Genomic DNA, 20,412 nt, shown 5'->3' on the forward strand with positions numbered 1-20,412 from the left:
GCTCTCCCATCGTTAAATTTTCAATGTGAACATTTCTACCTCAGCAATCAGCAAACACTACAAATCAAGGCTTAAGTTATTATCTTATTGATTGTCTAGACTTAAGAAAGTGATGGAGAAAATGTTAATAATAGAGATTATACTTACAAGTGTGTCCTGTGGAATTTTGCTAGAATAACCAGTTGTTAACTACTGAAAAGTACACCCCTGCTTAGGTCTTTGTCCTGATTCTGACACTAAACATTTTGCATTTACAACAGAGTGTCTGAGAGTTTCTTCCTTTGTAACACAGAGGAAATCATATTTACACTACTCATCCACATGGCTGTTGGGAGGAAGGAGCTTTGCAAGTCTTTGGAAATGGTAGATACTCTTATTCTGTAATTCTGTTTTTTGGTTCTCCATAATAGACCCCGATGAGGCTACTGGGAATTAATGAAAGTAAAATTTGAAGAATGACCATTAGAGGGTGCTCGTGTGCTACTCAGAGCCTTGTCCTCCAGCCACTTACAGGCTCCTGAAAAACCATAGACTCAGAAAGCCGGAGCTCGCTCTTTTTCTTTCTCATCATTTTTTTAAAAAAAATATCTCTCTTACATGGAATATCTCTCTAGAAGGGAAAGAGAGAGAGAGAGAAACACGGGGAAATTTGGGTGATGTAAAAAGGAAAGATAACAATAAGAATTAAACAAACCAAAAAAAATAATCAAACCTGGAAAAGACCTTAGAAAATCTCCAAAAACCCATCCTTGGCTTTTTACAGATGGGGATGCTCTGGTCCAGAGAAGGGACAGGATTTTCCGGGACTCACTCAGGGCTCAATCACAGAACTGAGTCTGTGGACTCTTGGGTCCTGGACTAGGGCTTTTTCAACTACTCTGCATGAATGATAGAAGATAGGTAGGCAGACAGACAGGGAGGTAGGGCATATATATATATATACACACAGACACAGACACATATATATTTGTGTATATGTATGTATATGTACATATATGTATATATGTGCATATGTATATAGTAGGTGTATATATATTAGATGTGATGTAGGTATGTATATGTATCTCAGATATAAAGTTCATAGATGATAGAATAGATAGATGGATGGATAGAGAGATGGACAGATGGATAGATAGACACATAGATAATAGGCAAACAGGTAGGTTGACAGTAGACAGGTAGGAAGTAGGTAGATATATATTATATAATAGGTATAAAGTAAATCTATGATTGACTGATGATAGGTAGATAGACAGACATACAGACAGGTTAAGAGCCAGAGATGGGGGTGGGGCAGTGCAGTGTACTAAGCACCAGGGATATAAACCCAAGAAAACAAGACAGTTCCTCCTCTCTAACAGAGGAAGACAAAACATAAGGGGGAGCTGGCAATCGGGAGGGAGAGCTGAGCTCAGTGAAGTGAGCCGCATGGCAGAGGCTCCTTAAGAAATGGCGGTCATGAAGCAGGAACGTACACAATGCCTGAAACAAGCTAAATTAAAAGCTCATTAAAAGGAATCCGAATCCTAAGGAACTAAAAAACCAACGAATGTCTCAGAGAACAGACAGGAAACTAGGTGGTGCAGGGGATGATGCATTGAGCCCAGAGTCAGGAAGACCTGAGTTCAAATCCTGCCTCAGATGCTGAAGCCTTATATGAGCCTGAGCAAGTTACTTTACCTTGGTTTCCTCGTCTGCAAAATGGGGATATAGTAGCACCTACATTCCGGTGTTACTAGGAGGATAAAATGAGATACTGCTTGTAAAATGCTTTGCAAAACTTAGAGCACTAGACAAATGCTAGCTACCATTACTGTTTCTGCCATCCTCTCAGCAGAGGGATGGGAGACTAGGAAGAAGGTGGAAGGTTGTATACGCTGTCCAAGGTGGTCACCCCAAGTAGAGATTGTTTTTACTTAACTGCTTTCCTTTGTTTTTTTTAATTAGATTTTTTTTTTTATTTTTAGTTTACAACACTTAGTTCTACATGTTCTTGAGTTTCAAATTTTTTTCCCCTCCCTCCTCCCTCCTCTCCCCCAAGACAGCATGCAGTCTGATATAGATTCTATATATACCTTTGCATTAAACTTACTTACACAATAGTCAGGTTAACTGCTTTACTTTGTTATGGCTGGTGAGGGATGGCAAATGATGGAATGACAGTGTTATCAAATGACGTAATATTTATAGAGTTCTTAGCGCAGTGCCTGGCTCCTTATAGCACTTATACAAAAGCTTACTCCCTTCTCCTTTCTCCCCTGACATAACAAAGAAAGTCATCGATAAAACTTTTATTTTCAAGGAATGTCAGTTATTCCTATTAAGATGAAAAGGCTCCAGGTGCTTCGGCATCCCAGGTATATGACAATTAACTCCTTTTTCTGCGTCGTGTTAGAGTTCACCAGGGCTTCTCTCACAGCAACCTTGTCTGATAAAGAGTGCAAACCTTACTGTCTGCATTTTATAGATGAGGAAAATTGAGCATGAGAAGGGTCACACAGTTCATGTGATCACAGGATTTAGAGCTCAGAGGGATCTGAGAGACAACCTAGAGAAGGGATCCTTAACCTTTTCTGTGTCACGGATCTATTTAACAGTTGGTCTAGTGAAGCCTGTGGACCCCTTCCCAGAGTCATGTTGTTAAATGCATAAAATAAAATACATAGGATTACAAAGGAAATCAATTCTAGTGAAACACAGTTACCAAAACATTTTTCTGAAGTCAGTCAATAAATATTTATTCAGCACCCGCTATGTGCTTGGCACTGTGCTAAATGCTGGGGATGTAAAAAGAGGCAAAAGACAATTCCTGCCCTCAAGGAGCTCACATAGGGAAGAGAGACAACAAGCAAGTAAATAAGTTCAAAAAAGCTATTATACAGAATAAACGGGGAATAGTGAAGAGAAGGAAGGCACGAGCATTTTAAGAAGGGTTGCGAAAGGCTTCCTGCAGAACATGTGATTTTAGTTGGGATTCAAAGGAAACCAGGGAAGCCAGGAGGTAGAGATGACAAGGGAGGACATTTCAGGCGTGGAAACAGCCAGAGAAAATGTCTGGTACCAAGAAATGGAGTGTCTTGTTCAAAGAACAGCTGGGAGACTGTTACTACTAGATGGAAGAGTAGGTGTTGGGGCTAAGGTATAAGAAGACTGGAAAGGTAGGAGGTGGTTAGGTTATGAAGACCTCTGAATGCCAAACCGGGAGAGGGCTATTTAATCCTGGAGGTGATAGGGAGCCACTAATTTATTGTGTGGGGGGAGGTCCAAGGTAGGGGGGTAGTGAGGTGGTCAGCTTTAGGAAAACCACTTTGGAGGCTGATTGGAGGATGGATTGGAGTGGGGAGACAGTTGAGGCAGGCTATGAACAGTGAATGCCAAGGGCTGCAGAGAGGTGAAGAAGGAGGATTGAGAAAAGGCCATTGGATTTGGCCATGAAGAGACCACTGGTAATTTTGGAGAGTATAGTTTGTCAAAATGCTGAGGTCAGAAATCAGATTGTAAGGCGTTAAGAAGAGAGTTGGAAGTGAGAAAGTGGAGGCACCCACTTATTGGAGATGGCCTCTTCAAGGAGTTTAGCCACAAAGGGCAGAAGAGGTAAAGGACAATCATTAGCAAGATGGTAGAGTCAAGTAAGAACTTTTGAGGCTTTTTGTGGAGGAGACACGAGCATGTTTGTAAGCAGTAGGGAAGGAACCTGGAAACAGTGAGAAATTGGAGAGAAGTGAGAGTGAGGATGACAGCAGGCAGGCAGTCTGTGGGAGAAGAAGGGATGGAATGGGATTGCTTGGGCAGGTAGAGGGGGTTAGCCTTGGTAAGGAGTAAGGCCACCTCCTCATGTGAGACCAGAATGAAAGAGGGCACCTGAGTGACAGAAGATGAAGAAGAGGGGAGAACAGAGAGTTCACAGCTCACGGCCTCTTTTTTTCCCTGTAAAATAGGAGGTGAGGTTCTTAGCTGAGACAATGGAGGTGAAGGGGAGCCATGGGAGGTTTGAGGAGGGATGAGAAGGTTTGGAAGAGCCTCCATGGAGAGTGGAATAGTGAGTTGATAAGGGAGGATTACCCAGTAGCAGCAATGAGGGCCCAGTTAAGGTTGTGTAACATAAATTTGTAGTGGACCCAATCAGAACAGTTGTATGATTGTGTGATTTTCTCCACCTTCATTCAGCTGCTCATATGTAGGAGCAAAGCTGGCCTATGGTGGGAGTCATCCAAAGCTGAAGCTTAGCAGGGCACAACTGGCACACTGATAAAGATGTCAGGGGCTAGGGAGAGAGAAAGCCAATAGATTATGGCCAGATAAAGGGATTTCAGAATTCTCAAACATAGAGGTGATGTATTTGTGGGTGATGACAAGATCAAAGGTATGACCATCTTTGGTGGGGGGGGGGTTGGAGTGGAGGGACAGGTCATGGGAAGTGAATAGATTGAGGAACTGCAGCATGAAACTCAGATGGTCCCCATCCCTTGTTTGCCTTTGGTATTCTTCTCCCCACCCCTCCCCCAGCTACAGCTGGGTTTAATCAGAGAGCCCTGGATTTGGAAACAGAGGGCCTAGCCTCACATCTGGTGCTTCTGCTTCTTAGGCCTGTGTGGCTTTTTTGGCCCTCAGTTTCCCCATCTGTAAAAGTGGAAAGTTGGTCTAGATGTCCTCTAAGGTCTTCTCTGGTGTTACATCCCAAGACCATAAGCAGCCCCTTAAGCATCCGGAGAGGCTTGGGTCTATCTAGAAATTCAGAGAGGAGAAGTACACAGTCAGGGCAGCTGGTCCTGCCCCCAACTCACTTAGCCACCTTTAAGACTCATCCCTTTAACTGCTTCTGTACCTGTGCTGAGTTCCCACCTATGAACTCAGGGGATAATTACCCTGCCCTGGGTACTCCCTGGGCTGGGGCCTGGGCTTAATTAATGTTTGTAAGGTGCTTTGAGTTCCTCAGATGAAAGGAATAAAATGTCATTATGTGAATGGTGAGATAATTACTATAATTATCCACTGAAGGAGATTCCCTCACTCCCATGGAGCTTCCTGCTCTAGCTGAGCCCATGGACTCACAGACACAACTGGTGGCTCTTTTGGCCTACAAGGAGACTTTGCAAATAAGATGACTCCTGGGAGGCAAACAATAGTGTCTATATCTATGGCCCAACACCTTGGTGTGTGAGTGTTATCTCCATTATTCAGATGGGGAAACTGAGGCAGGGTGAGATGAGGTGGTCTGCCCCCAGTCACACTGCTGTAGCAAATGTCAGAGCTGGAATTTGAACTCGAGCCTGTTGACAAGAGGTCAGCTCAAGGAAGGAGCCCATGATCAAGTCTGTGGTCTCTAATAAGGCAGATAGACTGTGGAGCCCTTTGACCTGGAGCTGATTGGGCCTGTGTTCAAATCCTACCTCAGCTGGGTAAGGAAGGGCAAATCACCTTCCCTCTCTCAGTCTTAGTTTCTTCATCTGCAGAATGGAGGTAATCATAACCCTGACCTCACAGGGCTGTTGTGAGAACCAAACGAGGAGAGGACAAATGTAAGGTGCTTCATAAAACTAAGCTGTTCTTATTGTATCTGTACTCAAAATACAGGTAATAAGCAAGGTCAACTAGAGATCCTAATGGTAGGAAGGGAATTTGACATGCTAGGTACCACTGGCCTGGGACTGGAAGATGGAACTGGAACTGGAGTGGCTGAGAGCCAGCTAATTATTAATTTTTCACTATGAGACCGTCATATGCTTTATACCTCAGAAACTGGCAGCGCCTACAAACCAGGGCTTAATTTATTGGTTTGTTGGTTGTCTAGGCTTAAGAAGGTATTAGTAATGCAGATTAAACTTTAAAGTATGTGCATACATTTTTCCTCCCAGAGCCCGGTTGTTAAACATTTACTATATTTTTATTTATTTCATTAAATATTTCCCAGTTACATTTTAAAACATTTTTAACATTCTTTTAAAAATTTTGAGTTCCAAATTCTCTCCCTCCTTCCTACCCCCTCCCCACCCCCTGAGAGGGCAAGGAATATGATATCAATTATACATGTGAAGTTATGCAAAATATATTTTCATATTTGCCATGTTGCAAAATAAAACACACCAAAAAAAAAAAACCAAGAAAAGTAAAGTTTAAAAAGTATGCTTTATTCTACACTCAGAGTTCATCAGTCCTCTCTCTGGAGGTTGATAGCATTTGTCATCATGGGTCCTTTGGAATAGTCTTAGATCGTTGTCTTGATCAGAGTAGCTAAGTCTTTCACATTTGGTTATCCTTATAATATTGCTGTCGCTGTGTACAGTGTTCTCCTGGTTCTGCTCACTTTACTTGCATCTGTTCATATAAGTCTTCCCAAGTTTTTCTGAAACCATCCTGTTTGTCATTTCTTATAGAATAATAGTATTCCATCATAATCATATAGCATATGTTTAGCCATTCCCCAATTGATGAACATCCCCTCAATTTCCAATTCTTTGCTACCACAAAAAGAACTGCTGTAAATGTATTTTTTAATTTATTTTTTATTTTTAGTTTACAACACTCAGTTCCACAAGCTTTTGAGTTCCAAATTTTCTCACCCTCCTTCTCTTCCCCTCTCCCCCCAAGACAGCATGTAATCTGATATAGGTTCTGCATATACCTTCATATTAAACTTATTTTCACAATAGTCATGTTGTAATGAAGAATTATAACCAATGGAATGAACCATGAGAAAGAAGAAACAACCCCCCCCCCCAAAAAAGAGAGAGAGTAAATAGTTTGCTTCAGTCTGCATTCAGACTCCACAGTTCTTTCTCTGGATATGGATAGTTTTTTTCCATCATGAGTCTTTTGGAGGTGTCTTAGAACCTTGTATTGCTGAGAAGAGCCAAGTCTATCATAGATACCATGTGTCTATAATCGTGTATAATGTTCTCCTGGTTCTGCTCCCCTCACACAGCATCAGATCACATAAGTCTTTCCTGATTATTATGAAGTCCATCTGCTCCTCATTTCTTATAGCACAATAGTATTCCATTACATTCATATACCACAATTTCTTTAGCCATTCCCCATTGATGGGCATCCCCTTGATTTCCACTTCTTTGCCACAACAAAAAGAGCTGCTATAAATATTTTTGTACATATGGGTCCCTTTCCTACTTGTGTGATCTCTTTGGGATACAGCCCTAGAAGTGATATTGCTGGGTCAAAGGGTATGCACATTTTTGTAGCCCTTTGGGCATAGTTCCAAGTTGCTCTCTAGAATGGTTGGATGAGTTCGCAACTCCGCCAACAATAATGTTCCAATTTCCCCACATCCTCTCTAGCATTTATCATTTTCCTGTTTTGTCATGTTAGCCAATCTGACAGGTATGATATGGTACCTAAGAGCTGTTTTGATTTGCATTTCTCTAATCAATAGTGATTTACATCATTTTATGTGATTATCAAGAGCTTTCTTCTAGATAGATTTCTTCTCTAAAAACTGCCTTCACATCCTTTGACCAATTATCAATTAGGAAATGGCTCTTCTTTTTATAAATTTGCCTCAGTTCCCTATATGTTTGAGAAATGAGGCCTTTATGGGAGAAACTTGCTGTAAAATTTCTCCCCCAGTTTTCTGCTTTCCTTCTGATTTTGCCTACATTAATTTTGCTTGTACAAAACCTTTTAAATTTCATGTAATCAACATTATCCATTTTATTTCCTGTGATCCTCTCTATCTTTTGTTTGGTCATAAACAATTTCCTTTTTCATAGATATGACAGGTACATTTTTCCATGTTCCCTTAATAATTTACTTGTGATATCACCTTTTACATCTAAATCATTTATTTATTTTGACCTTAGTTTGGTAGAGTTTGGGCAGCTAGGTGGTACAGTGGAGAGAGTGCCAAACCTGGTGTCAGGAAGACCTGAGTTCAAATCTGGCCTCAGAGACTTACTAACTGTGTGACCCTGGGTACATCACTTAACCCTGTTTGCCTCAGTTTCCTCATATGTCAAATGAGCTGGAAAAGGAAATGGCAAACCCCTTCAGAATCTTTACCAAAAAACACCAAATAAGGTCACAAAGAGTCGGATACGACTGAAGAGCAAAATTAGTATATGGCTGAGATGTTGGTCGGTCAAACTTCATTCCCGGTTTCCTAGGAATCTTTATCTGTTAAATATTTACCAGAAGACCCCTGTGTTGTTTTATAAACGATACTTGAGCTCAGCAGTTGTGCAGTAGAAGGCTCAGAGAATGATACAACAACAACAACCACAACAGGCATAGATAGGACTTTGCTTGGCGTCCAGTGTCTCATTTGAGTCCCACAACACCCAGGGTCTACTCAGATACTCAAACAGATGTGGGTATTCTGGCCAATGAGGCGGCCCATCCAGGGCCATCCACTGTAAGAGACTTGTGTCCATTTCTTCCCATAAGTTTATCACAGTGAGTCCATCCAAGGTGTAAAGGTTTTAACATACTGAGAATACCAGGAGATCACATAAGCTAGTCATCCCTTGCTCTTGTCACATGACCAGCCCATCTTTTTTGTTCTTACATTTCTTTGATATCATCTTTTACTCCTCCCTCATAAACTAATGTATCACATCCTGCAACGTCCACCATGCACCTCTCCATTGTCCTCCCACCTATTTTCAACTTCATTTCTTCAGTGTTCTATGGCTTAGTCATACAGCAATGCCAGAAGGGTATTGATGTTTAGATAGATAGATAGATAGATAGATAGATAGATGGATGGATGGATGGATATAGACAACAGATACATGTATGTGTATGTATGTGTATATACATACATATATATACACATAAATACATACATACACACATATATGCCTTTGTTTTGGAAAGAAGTAATTAGAATAACTTTGCAATTACCCAAAGGCTAGCCAGCCTGCTATTTTCATGTTCAGTTCTGGGTTCAACTCATTGCACATTGGGAGTGTTTGCCCAGATAGAGTACTTGGTACATAGTAAGTACCTAATAAATGCTTGTTGACCCTTTTTCGGTTCCTGGCTTCCAAGATGACCAAGAAGAGGAGGAACAAAAGCTCACCAAAAAGGGCCACAGCCACACGCAGTCCATCCATGACACTAACTGCACCTGCTGTGTGCCCAAGGACAAGACCATGAGAAGTTCATCATCTGCAACATCGTGGAATCCGTGGCCATCAGGGACATCTCCAAGGCCAGTGTTTTTGATTCCTGTGTGCTGTCCAAGCTATATGTGAAACTATATTACTGTGTGAGCTGCACGATCCACAGCAAGGTAGTGAGGCATCAATCCTGTGAGGCACAAAAGAATGGGACACCCTGCGCCTTGCGTCAGACCTGCAGGTGCTGCCCCCAGACCCTCTCCAAAGCCCACATAAAGAGCTATCTGCCCCTCATCATTCCTGAACTGATCAGAAGAAAATAAAATGGTTAATCAACCAAAAAAACAAACAAAAAACCCAATAAATGCTTGTTGACTGATTGACTGATAGTCATCCTGATGGACAAGCTCTATAAACCATCCATTCAACTGCACATCCCAGTCTGTACAATAGGCATTCCTCAATTCACTTGGTTTGTCCTAAGTGGATAGTTAGACCAAACTCCTCCGAGTCATTATGGATCTCATCAAGGAGATTCTGCCTTCCTTTCTAAGGGCATCTTTAAACAGGATAGTAAAGGAATATGTAGTGTGGGCCCAGAGTTGCTCTGTATACTAAGAAGATATAACCATGAAAGGAAATTCAAGATGCAGGGGTGGAAAGCCTGATGAAGAATATTCCAATGAAGATAAACAAAAGCTTAAATAGAAGTGATATTGTCACAGGTATATAACACAGACCACTTGCAAAGAAAGGAAATATATGAGGAGTTGGTGAGTCTGGCACAGAAACATGATGTATTAATAATGGGGGACTTCAATTATTCAAACAATTGCCCGGAGATCCCCTTCTGCTGAAAGAAGAGCCTCTAATAAGGTTTTGACTTGCCTTTGTGCTAATGTCATCATTCAAACAGTGGAATCCCTACTGAAGGGGAGGAAGTGGTGGATGGGATGGAAATGGTGGCAATCTTGAGAAGTAGGTGGTTCCATGCTAGAATTTACAAAAGAGAATGAGAGGGAAGCATTGTCTGGTATACACCTTTGATTTTGGGAGAGCAGATTTCGGAGGATTCCAGAAAATAAAAGATGGGATCCTGTGAGCTAAAATTCTCCAGGGGAAGTCAGTCCAAGAAGCATAAGAAGCTGTCAAGAATGAAATCCCAGTGACACAAAGAACAATTCCAACAAGGAGAAAAAGAGAGAGTTGCCTAAATAGACTGATTAGATTTTAAAGATGCAGAGAGAAGCCAGGAGCAACGGCAAGCGACAGTAGGCCAATACAAAGCAAAAACTGATATTCACACAAAGTTTTTAAGGTTTGCAAAGCACTTCATTCTCACTACCTAAGCTGTTCCTCTTAATAACCCTGGGAGATAAATGCTACTATTCTCCCAAATACACGGCATGGTCCAATACCCTCAATCAGGAGTGCTAAAACTCAGAATCAGCTGAGGCAGACAAGGAAAGATTCTGGTAACAAAAAATAGTGGTTTAAAACAAATGATGTTGGGAAGAGGATCAAAGAAGGAATAAAATGACCGTTACAGGTACATGGGATCATGATCACAGACAAGGGAGAGCAGAAGAGGCATTCGATTCTTATTCCACTTCTCCATCCTGTATTCTTCTTTGAGTCGGAGAGAACAAAATAGAAATGGCCAGTGGAGAGGTGAGTAGGGGGACCGTAGGAAAGCACCTCACTGCTCTGGCTGAAGCCAGCTCGCCAGGCCAGCTGAACTGCATCCCAGGGCGTTGAGCTCATTGGCAGATACATGGTCTGTGATTTCTAAAAGATGTGGAGAATAAAGTGCTAAAAGAGTAATGCGTGAATGGTCTTTTTTTTTTTAAAGGAAGAGATGAGGTTGTAAATCAGAAGCCAGTGAGCTTGACTTCAACTCCTGGGAAAATTCCAGACTGTATCATTAAAAGGACGGTTAGTGAACCTGTAGAAAAGGCTATAATAATCACAGAGTCAACATTGTTCCAACAAGGACAAGTCATACCAGATGAACCTCATTTCCTTTTTTTTTTTTTGATGGAGTTACTAGACAGGTAGGGCAGCAGAATGTTATAGGTGTAATTTACCTAGGTTTTAGGAAAGCAGTTTACAAAGGTTCTCATGCTTTGCTTGTATAAAAGAATGAGAGATGTGAGCTTTAAGACTGCATAATTAAGGAATTTCAAAATCATTTGTCAACAGGTGGGTGAAATAAGCCATCAGTGGGTCAATGCCAACTAGGAATGAAGTCTCTAGTGGAGCTAAATTTCCAGCTTCATAAAGCTGGAGCGGGAAGAGACCTTAGAGATTCTTTCTCCAACTTCCAAACTGGGCAGATCGGAAAACTGAAAACCACGGAAAGGAAAATGACTTGTCTAAGGTCATATAGGTGCCAAGTATCAGAGCGGGGTTTTGAACACAGGTCCCCTGACTTTAAATCCAGCATTCTTTCTGCTCTACATGTACACGCATATATAAAATACATATAAAGAAAATATATATATGCTCATATACATACATGTGTATACACAGAATACACACATAGAGAGAATACATATGTTTAGACCAGAGGCGGGGAGCCTGTGGCCTCAAAGCCACATGTGGCCTTCTAGGTCCTTGGGTGTGGCCTTTCGACTGAGTCCAAGTTTTATAGAACAAATCCTTTTATTGAGAGGATTTGTTTTGTGAAGTTTGAATTCAGTCAAAGGGCCGCACTTGAGGACCTAGAGGGCTTTGGGCCCTAGAGGACCAAACATCATTTGTTTTAAACCACCGTTTTTGTCACCAAAATCTTTCCTCGTCTGCCTCTGATTCTCAGTTTTAGCACTCCTGAAGGAGGGTGTTGGACTGTGCCATGTGTTTGGGAAAATAGTTTTTGCTTTGTACTGCCCCACTGTCACCTGCTCCAGCCTTTATATGTATTTTATATGTGCAACCTCAAGGCTGCAGGTTCCCCACTCTTGGTTTAGTCTATATGTATGTATGTATGTATATGTGTATATATATATACACATATATATGTCAGGACATTTCCCCATGATGTCATTGGTCCTCTTCAAAAATGAAGGACAATTATATACATATATAATATATATATACACACATATCTATCTCTCATCTATCTATCTATCTATCTCTATCAATCTATCTATCTATCTCAGAAGCTCTGCCTGGCCATGGACTTTAACATTTCTACCAAGGACTTTGAGAAAGTATAGTCACATTTATCAAATTTCCAGATGAGAAAAATATCTGGAGAGATAGCTCATATGTTGGTGAAAGTTTGGATCCACAAAGATCTTGGTGAACTAGAATGGTGGGCAGAATCTAAAAGGACATATTTTTAAAGGGACATATGTAGTCTTACACTTACACTTACACAAAAAAATGGCTTCCCAAGTACAATATGCAGACAGTTTTGGCCAGGCAGCAGTTTTCCTGAAAATGATTTGGGGGGTTTAATGGGCATAAAAGACTAATATGAACCAACAATGTCATATGACCCCCCCCCTGCAAAAAAAAGAATCCAATGTTAGATTATATTCTAAGGGGCATGAAAGGCAGTGTTGCCTAGTGAGCCAAGACCCAGAATCAGAGTCTGGATAACTTGGGTTTAAATACCAATACACTGGGCCCTGGACCAGTCACTTATCTTAATTTCCCAGGCAGCCCTAAGACTATGTTGTAGAATAGCTGTTGGCCTGCACCGATAGAGCAGGGTGTCTTACCTACTCCCTCCACCAGCGAAACCACACATCCAAAGCAGGAGGGGCATGATATCCAGGACTAGGAAGCTGATAGTCCCTGCCCACCTCTCCTCCCACCTCAAAAAACCCCCACTGTGTCATCCCACATCTCTCCTCCCCTTTGTGGCTAAACTCTTTGAGGACTCTGTCTACAATGGAGGCCTCCACTTTCTTTCCTCTCCCCCTCTTCTTGACGCCTTGCAGTCTGGCTTCTGACCTCGTCATTCATCTGAGGCTGCCCTCACCAAAGAACAGACCAGGCAAACACGAAGGTCTAGGCCAGAGGGACTCAAGGAAGAGACATTACCGCTGAGGGCTGAGGCAGTCCACAAAGGTCGTCTGCAGGAGGAGATACTTGAAGTGAAAGAATAATACGAAGGGAAGGGTCCCTTAAAACATCAGCCTAGGCTCCCCAGCCCAGAGGGAAAAGGGTACGAGGTATAGGAGTGACAAGACTGAGAAGGCCTGTGTTATAATCCACAGCAGTCAGGGAAGGGGAAAGTGAGGAATGAGAGATAAAAGAGCAGAAGGGAAGCGAGAGGGAGGAAAGAGGCAGAAAGGGGGCCATGGTGGAAAGGAGGAGGATCATTAAAAAGAGACGCAGGGAGAAGTAGGGAGTGAAGAGACTGGGAGGACTGAAGAAAGAACAGGAGGAAGGAGAGGAAAAGAGAAAAAGGAAAGGGAAAACGATGGTTTTATCTCTGCCTTTGGATTCCCAGGGCTTAGAACAGTGCCTAGCACATAGCAGGCCTTTAACATTTATGTGGGGATTGTTATCACCAAAGCTGAATGCGAGATTCTTCTCTTCCTCCTCAGTCTTTTCTGTACTATCTGAGTCACACTGCCTTGTACAGACATCTCTGACTGTGTGTTGTACTCCTTGGCTCCCACACCCCTACCAGGAGAAGACGCTCCTGTAGGAGCCGGGAGCATTCTATTTTATTTTTATATCTCAGTGCCTTGCACTTAGTAGGTACTTGTTAGTAATGGGAGTGGTGGGGTGGTGGGGGAGAACGATCTCAGAAGATTTAACTCAAGATTATTTTACAAATGGGGAAAGAGATTCTCCGAATTCCCTCCCTTGACCTTCCTCCCCTCCACCTCCAACAGACACATTGGTTGTTGTCCTTCTTTCTGGAAGAGAATGAAAATGATACCACTACATTGACACACTACAGTGTGTCTGACTGTGGCTGATCAGACCAATAGGAGCTTAGCAGGCTCTACCACTGGTTGGGCACAAATCGTCCATATGGACATTTGGGGTAGAGATGTCTCTAAATGTCTCACACCTCACAGTTCTTTGAGCTACCACCATTCTGCACCTTCTTTGATGTGGGGGGTTGGGGGGCCGGGATGTGCCATAGTCTGCCAGTGTCTCCCATGTCTCATAATCGATTCCAAAGTTCTTCAGAGAGGCCTTGAGAATAGACCCATACACACAAGCAGGACTGGTCTTGCTCTCTCCTGAACCTGCAGAGCCTCCTGCAACATCCTGATAAGTGCCCATGCCCCCTTCACCTGAGTCCCTCCAGTTAGGTGGAACCTGCCTGACTCATCCGCTTCTAGGACAAAACCAAAATGGCAGAACCACTCACAGTCAGATGGCCACTTAAGAGGAGTTTTTACATATGGTGCTGTCTGTATTTCCCTGCCTTTGAGCCAGAAGGGGGATACACACAAACCAAGGACACAAGATGGAGCATCGGGTCATAGTTTTTTTTGTTTAGTCATCAACTCTGTGACTCCATTCGGGGTCTTCTTGGCAGAGATATTGGAGTGGTTTGCCATTTCCTTCTCCAGCTTGTTTTATAGATGAGGAAACTGAGGCAAACAGTGTTAAGTGACTTGCCCAAGGTCACACAGCCAGTAAGTGTCCAAGGTTGAATTTGAACCCAGGTCCAGAATTCTATCCATTGTACTACTTGACTACCCCAAGAGCATTTACACTAAAGGAAAGCTCCCCCCACCCCCTCCAACTCCACACGTAGATATGAGGAGTCTACAGGCCCATATAAAAATCACTTTTTCCCATACTAAGGTAAACATCTTGTTTTTACAGACAACTGTCCTTGCAGGCAGTACGAAAACAAAGTTTTTTCTAATGTCTCATAAAGGGCAGGGAGAGGCAAAGCATCTGATTTCTTCTACGGTTACCTAGGTCCACTCATTTTTATGCTTAATCTTACAGAGCAAACTGATATGGGGGTGAACTCAAGTACTTGGTTTTGCTTAGTTTATCCCAAAATAGAGGCTAGCTCTAAAACAGTCACTCATGTCAGCAGAAATGTTAGGGCACCTTTTTGTTCTGTTTTGTTTTGTTTTTGCTTCCTCAAGGTTTGTGTCTCCACTTAGTTTTTATCTACTAGATTTGGGTCGGTCACTGTTCTGCCCCCTCTCGACCATTTTGGGTCCTGCATCCTTCAAAGTTAACTGTTCCTTCCCAGATTTCTCCCCTACCCATATTCACCGTGACCCTAAGCTTGTCACTTCCACTCCTTATACAATCCGGATCGTGCATGCGACACCTGCCTCCTTGTGTAAGTCCTAAAACCCTTTAAGGCTGGGGAGCTACCATCTCCTCTCTAGGCACTTAGCTACTTTGCCTCATATCACTGTCACCCCTCCTGTACCTGCTCCCCCCTCCCAGTTCAGCCCACCCCACCCCCAGCTACATGAGGGTAAAAGCCAACGTGACATTCATCCGTCTCCCAACGAACACCCAAAGAAGGGGATCCCAAGCCAACAACCCTGGCCCAGAGCCACGTAGGGAAGACAGCGCAATCTTCTACAATCGATAGGTTGCAATGCTTTTATTAAATTCTTACAAAACAGAATACAAAATTCTGGCATTTGATAGTTGTTACAAAGGAAAACTCATGAGCTGTATCAGTTTACCTGGTACCCCATAGTTAAAGTGCTTTTTTTTTTCCCTCCTTTTCTTTCTACTGGGTTGGTGGATGTTTTGTTCTTTTTTTTTTTTTTTAGCATTTTCTGAGCTGACATACCCCTTTCTCGTGGGGGGCCAGTCTCGGATACCAGCAGTGCAGTGTGTGACATCGTTTGGGCCACTTTCAAGAATGGCCTACCCCATGCTGGGGTGGGGACAGGGGGTGCATCTTTATGAGCCTTGAAAAAGTCAGGTTCACAGTAACATTTCTAACCAGTTCCAAGTTGAATTAATTGGCTGAAGGGGGGAGGGGGGAGAGAGTTGGGCAGGAAGGGGAAAGTGAACCTAAATTTAAAAAACAAAACAAAAGTCAGTCATCAGTATCAGCTAAGTTCTGATTAGTCGGGAGAAATAGCATTTGGAGTCTCCAAGGCTTTTTTTTTGGGGGGGGGGGGAGTTAAAAGAAAAAAAAAATCCCAGAAAACTCCCAGCTGGAAAGAACCATTGATTTTCCATTTACACCCCCATCCTACTCAAGAAACTTCAGAGACTGCAGACAGTGTCTTTGGAAGTGAGTCAGAAGTCTGACCCATGAATGGGGCCGGAGTAAGGGGCAGGAGACAGGAAGGCAGTCTCTCATCTTCCTCCTTTGTCATGCCCCACCCCACAACACTCAGTAGGTCAGTAGGGGAGGAAACTTCAATCCTCCAGGCCCTGCCCTGGCCTGCCAGGTATGTCCAAAGAAGATTTGGGGAGGATTGGAGGTCAAGGCATATGGGGGACGGGGAACATTAGGAGGAGGGAGTTGCTTTTTTTTTTTAAACCTCTGTCTCCTCCTCCAGGTGTGACCAAGATTCCAGGTGTAGTGTGGGGATAGCCTGACCCCTACTTACACCATTCAAGTATTCTTAATATAAGACAAATACCCGTTGGGTGGGGGTGGGGGGGCAGGATGAAATCTACAGGTGAGAATAAAAACAAATTGCTCCAAAAATCCCTATAAAAACACAATGTACAATCGAAAGACCTCGGACTCTGAAGAAGCAAGAGTATTGTTTCTCCAGAATCCCTTCCTCCACCTATGGCTGTCTGAGTGGCTTCCCAACCTCCTCGGTGGGCATGGGACAAAACTCACACAGAGTGACCCAGACTATTCAAGGGAGTTCTGGCCGAGGGCTAGAAGGGGGGCTTCGGTAGCAAAGAAATGGGGACTGAGGGAACAAGAAAAATGCTATTTGAGGCTTAGGGGAACTGACTATAAAGAAAACCTGAGGACTTCTCTCTAAACACGTCCCACCATCTTCACCTCCCTGACTGGGAAAAAGTATATATATATATATACACACACACACACACACACATATATATATATATGTATATATATGTATGCATACGTAAGAATGAACTGGTATTGCATAGTTTATCGCTGCCCAGAATCCAAAGGTGGGGTGGGAGGAAAACGCCCATCCATAGAGGTGCCCTCTCCTGGCTTCTGGGAGGGTTTCTCTCAATCCAGGATGGCGCTGGAGAGGAGATGGACCTGGAGGAGACACCAAGTCTCTCTAGAGGAATTCCTGGTTGGAAGGTTTCAGCAGATATCTGCCTAGAGCCCTGGATCTGCTGAGCCCCAGGATCCAAGACACCCAAAGGCCAATTAGGAAACTAGAAGCTGTTTTTTCCTGAAGGTTGGCAAATTAAGTACTCCCCTTGGGGGCTGGAGTTTGTTTAAACTTCAGGCTTCAGTGTGGGGTAGGAGAAGATGAGGGACATCTTCCCAGTCTATCCCCACTGACTGAAATTGCCTGTTCTGGGCTTAACTCCAAACTTAGGGGAAGGCGGTGGGCATGTCAAGGCCCCACTCATCCTGAGGCCTGAAAATGAGCACATTAGGCCCTGGGGCCCAGGTGCCCATGTTCGAGGCACCTGAGCAGCCTGTTCCAGCCGATGAAGGTGAATAAAGCTTCCCCCCTTGTTCTAGCCCCATCCCTACTGTCTGCTGTCCTACCACAGGTTGGCACAAGTTTGACCAGGGCATGGGGGGTAGGGGTGGGGCTGCCCTACCCAGGTACCATAGCAGCACACACACACCCACCACAGGAGTTGCCAACAACAACCCCAGGGAACATGGGGAAGCCAGCTCTCCTCCTTCCTCCCTTCCTGGAACGTGGGAGTCACCCGTATATTAATGGCCAGACCAGAGCCCAGGATCCCAACACCTCCCAGCAGTGTCTTGTCTATCATCAGCAGTCAGGTACACTTGCTTCCCCCAGGGAGGCCAATACGTAATGGGGCTCCAGGAAAAAAAAGGGAATTTGCAGAAGACCCAGATTGTCTGTCCAGGAGATGGGGGCATGGGAAGAGGAATTTTGCCTGTTGGGGATGAGAAAGGGAGAAAGCCAGTCACTACCCTGCTCTCAGACTACATTCTGGCCAGTCAGTGATAGGATGGGATGGGGGAGGAAGGAAGGAGAGACCTAGAGGGACAGGGAGAGGAGAGCCCCATAGGAGTGGCCCAGTTTGGGTGTGGGCTCTACCTCCCCTTCAGGACTTCACCCTCCTGGATCCTACTGCTCTAAGGCCAACATGTCCAGGTGAGCTCCAAGCAAGACCCCAAAAGGAGAGCTTGGGGGTAGGGGAGGGAAGAACGGGAGAGGACAGGAAGGCTATTCTATCTGGAGTGGGTTAACATTTCACCTGGAGGTTAGGCATGGACCACACTCCTTTCTCAACACTGTACACAGGCCAGGTGGGGAAACTTCCTCAGAATACTGAGAATTTCCCACAGGGCTGGATGAATGCAAAATGAATTTTATATATTATATATATACATATGTAGAATATGCATATGTATATACATATATAGAAAATATGCATATATGCAGTGGCAAGGGGAGCGGGGAGGGGAAAACATTCCTCCCTTCTCCCCCCACTACACAGGTGCGCTTTCCTACCCAGGCGCCCATCACCTGCTCTGGAAGACTGAAAAGCTTCTTGAGTTAGGAAAATAGGCCTTCCTTCTGGGCTGATTCTCTACACTCGATCTGGGAGAGGAGCAAGGGAAAGGCGAGGGGTGGGGGACGGGCAGGGGACGGAGAACCACGCGCCTTTTCACACAACTGACTGACCGTCTTTCACAGTATGGGGTGAGCTGAGCTTACAGCGCATCCTTTGGCGTAGGAAGGGAGGGAACCCTCAACAACAAAAAAGGACCCACAAATGTCAGTGTGCTACACGCCCTTTAAGCGTGCCTGGGGTGTGTGCCGCATTCTTGCTTTGTTGGTAAATACCATTAGACCATTTAAAAAATGTTTATAAAAAAAAAACTACTCCCAAGGTCAGCTGAACTCCCTGGAAACCAGCCAGAGAAGGGAGTGATCGCCGGCTGGCAACAGCTTAAAAAACCAAACCCGACCCCACCGAACCTCAAGGGATGAATGAGCAGGAAGGGCTGGAGGGCCACCTGGTTGGAGCCTACATGTGGTCGCTGACCAGGACCAAAGGGCTGACCAGGTGCTGGGGGGCTGGTGGGGCCTTGGACAGGCTGGCCTTCTGCCGCCGTTGGGCCAGCTTTGACTTGGACGGTGGCGACAGCTGCATGGAACATGAGGTAGCTTTGATGACAATTGGTCGGTTTTCTTCCTCCTCCTCTTCATCTTCTTCACGCTGGGCCAGCTGGCGGTTCACGGCGATTGCCTCTGCCGCAAAAGAGGTGAGTTCTTTGGCACTGCTGTTTCTAGGGGATGAAAGGAGGTGGAAAAAAAGAGTCAAGGTTAATTCAGCAATCCCAACTGCCTCCCATGACCAGCCCTCCACTGCTAGAATTGTGGGGTTTCACTGGGGGGGTAAGGATGCCACTCTGAGAGAAATGGTGCCTTCCAGGTACAGCAGGGAGTACTCCCACCTACATTTCCTCAAAACCCAGGTAACACATTGAAAAAGGAGCTGGGACCAGGGGTCCAGATGTAAGGCCAGAAAACCAAGTGAAAGTCACCATCCTATTCTGGTGCCATTACTCCAGGGTGCTAACCACTGGGCTAAACCAGCCACTAGGAATATTCAACTGCTGCCTCAGAAGGCTCAAAGCCTCCACTTTAGGAATAAGCTCCTCAGTTCTAACCAGGACAAAGCCTTTTGAAGACTGGCACTGAATGAGCCGGCATCTTCTGTCCCCAAACCTCTGGGGAGGACAAGTCTTCAAGTCAAGTCCAACTAAGAATGGCCTCCTTCCCTTGACAGGCCTAGAACCATACACCCCTCTCCAGAGCAAGACTCAAAGATGGATTCACAGAGGGGTAGGGGTTGTCTCACCTCTGCAGGATTATTGGAGTGGGAAAGGTGTTATCCGGAGCACACTGCAACGAGAACACAGGACCTCCATTAGTCATAGGCCAGGCTGGTGGCGAGCTTAGGGGCTCGGTCACTCCTGAGGCCGAAGAGCCTGCTTTAACTGGTTATGGTTACGGGGTGGTTCTGCAACCTCAAAACTTGAGAAGGCGGCTGTGACCTATGACCTCCTTGGATTTGTAGCTCAAAGACCCAGAGGTCCTTCAAGGCCGAGCTGGGGGAGGGGCATTGCCCTTAGGAGGTAACAGAGAGCCCCCAGGAGCTTCGGTGAAAAGAATAACAAGAAAATTTGTGCCAGAGAACAAGTTCTAATCCTGACCCTGTCATTTTGTAGTTCTGTTACCTAAGACAGATCCCT

At 44.3% G+C, this 20,412-nt stretch overlaps 1 protein-coding gene across 1 annotated transcript in view; it reads right to left on the reverse strand.

The window, feature by feature from the left end:
• Positions 1 to 15,618: 15,618 nt before the first annotated feature.
• Positions 15,619 to 20,412, reverse strand: part of MKNK2 (MAPK interacting serine/threonine kinase 2) — a 34,599-nt gene continuing 29,805 nt past the window's right edge. The window contains exons 13-14 of the mRNA XM_036760816.1: positions 20,019 to 20,062; positions 15,619 to 19,443 (exon numbers count right to left, since the gene is read on the reverse strand). Of these exons, the coding sequence (XP_036616711.1) occupies positions 19,182 to 19,443; positions 20,019 to 20,062 (306 nt within the window). The 3' untranslated portion in view covers positions 15,619 to 19,181. The remainder of the gene's footprint in view (positions 19,444 to 20,018; positions 20,063 to 20,412) is intronic.

This window comes from Trichosurus vulpecula, chromosome 1 (assembly GCF_011100635.1).
Source record: "Trichosurus vulpecula isolate mTriVul1 chromosome 1, mTriVul1.pri, whole genome shotgun sequence".
In the NCBI taxonomy this organism is placed as follows: Eukaryota; Metazoa; Chordata; class Mammalia; order Diprotodontia; family Phalangeridae; genus Trichosurus; species Trichosurus vulpecula.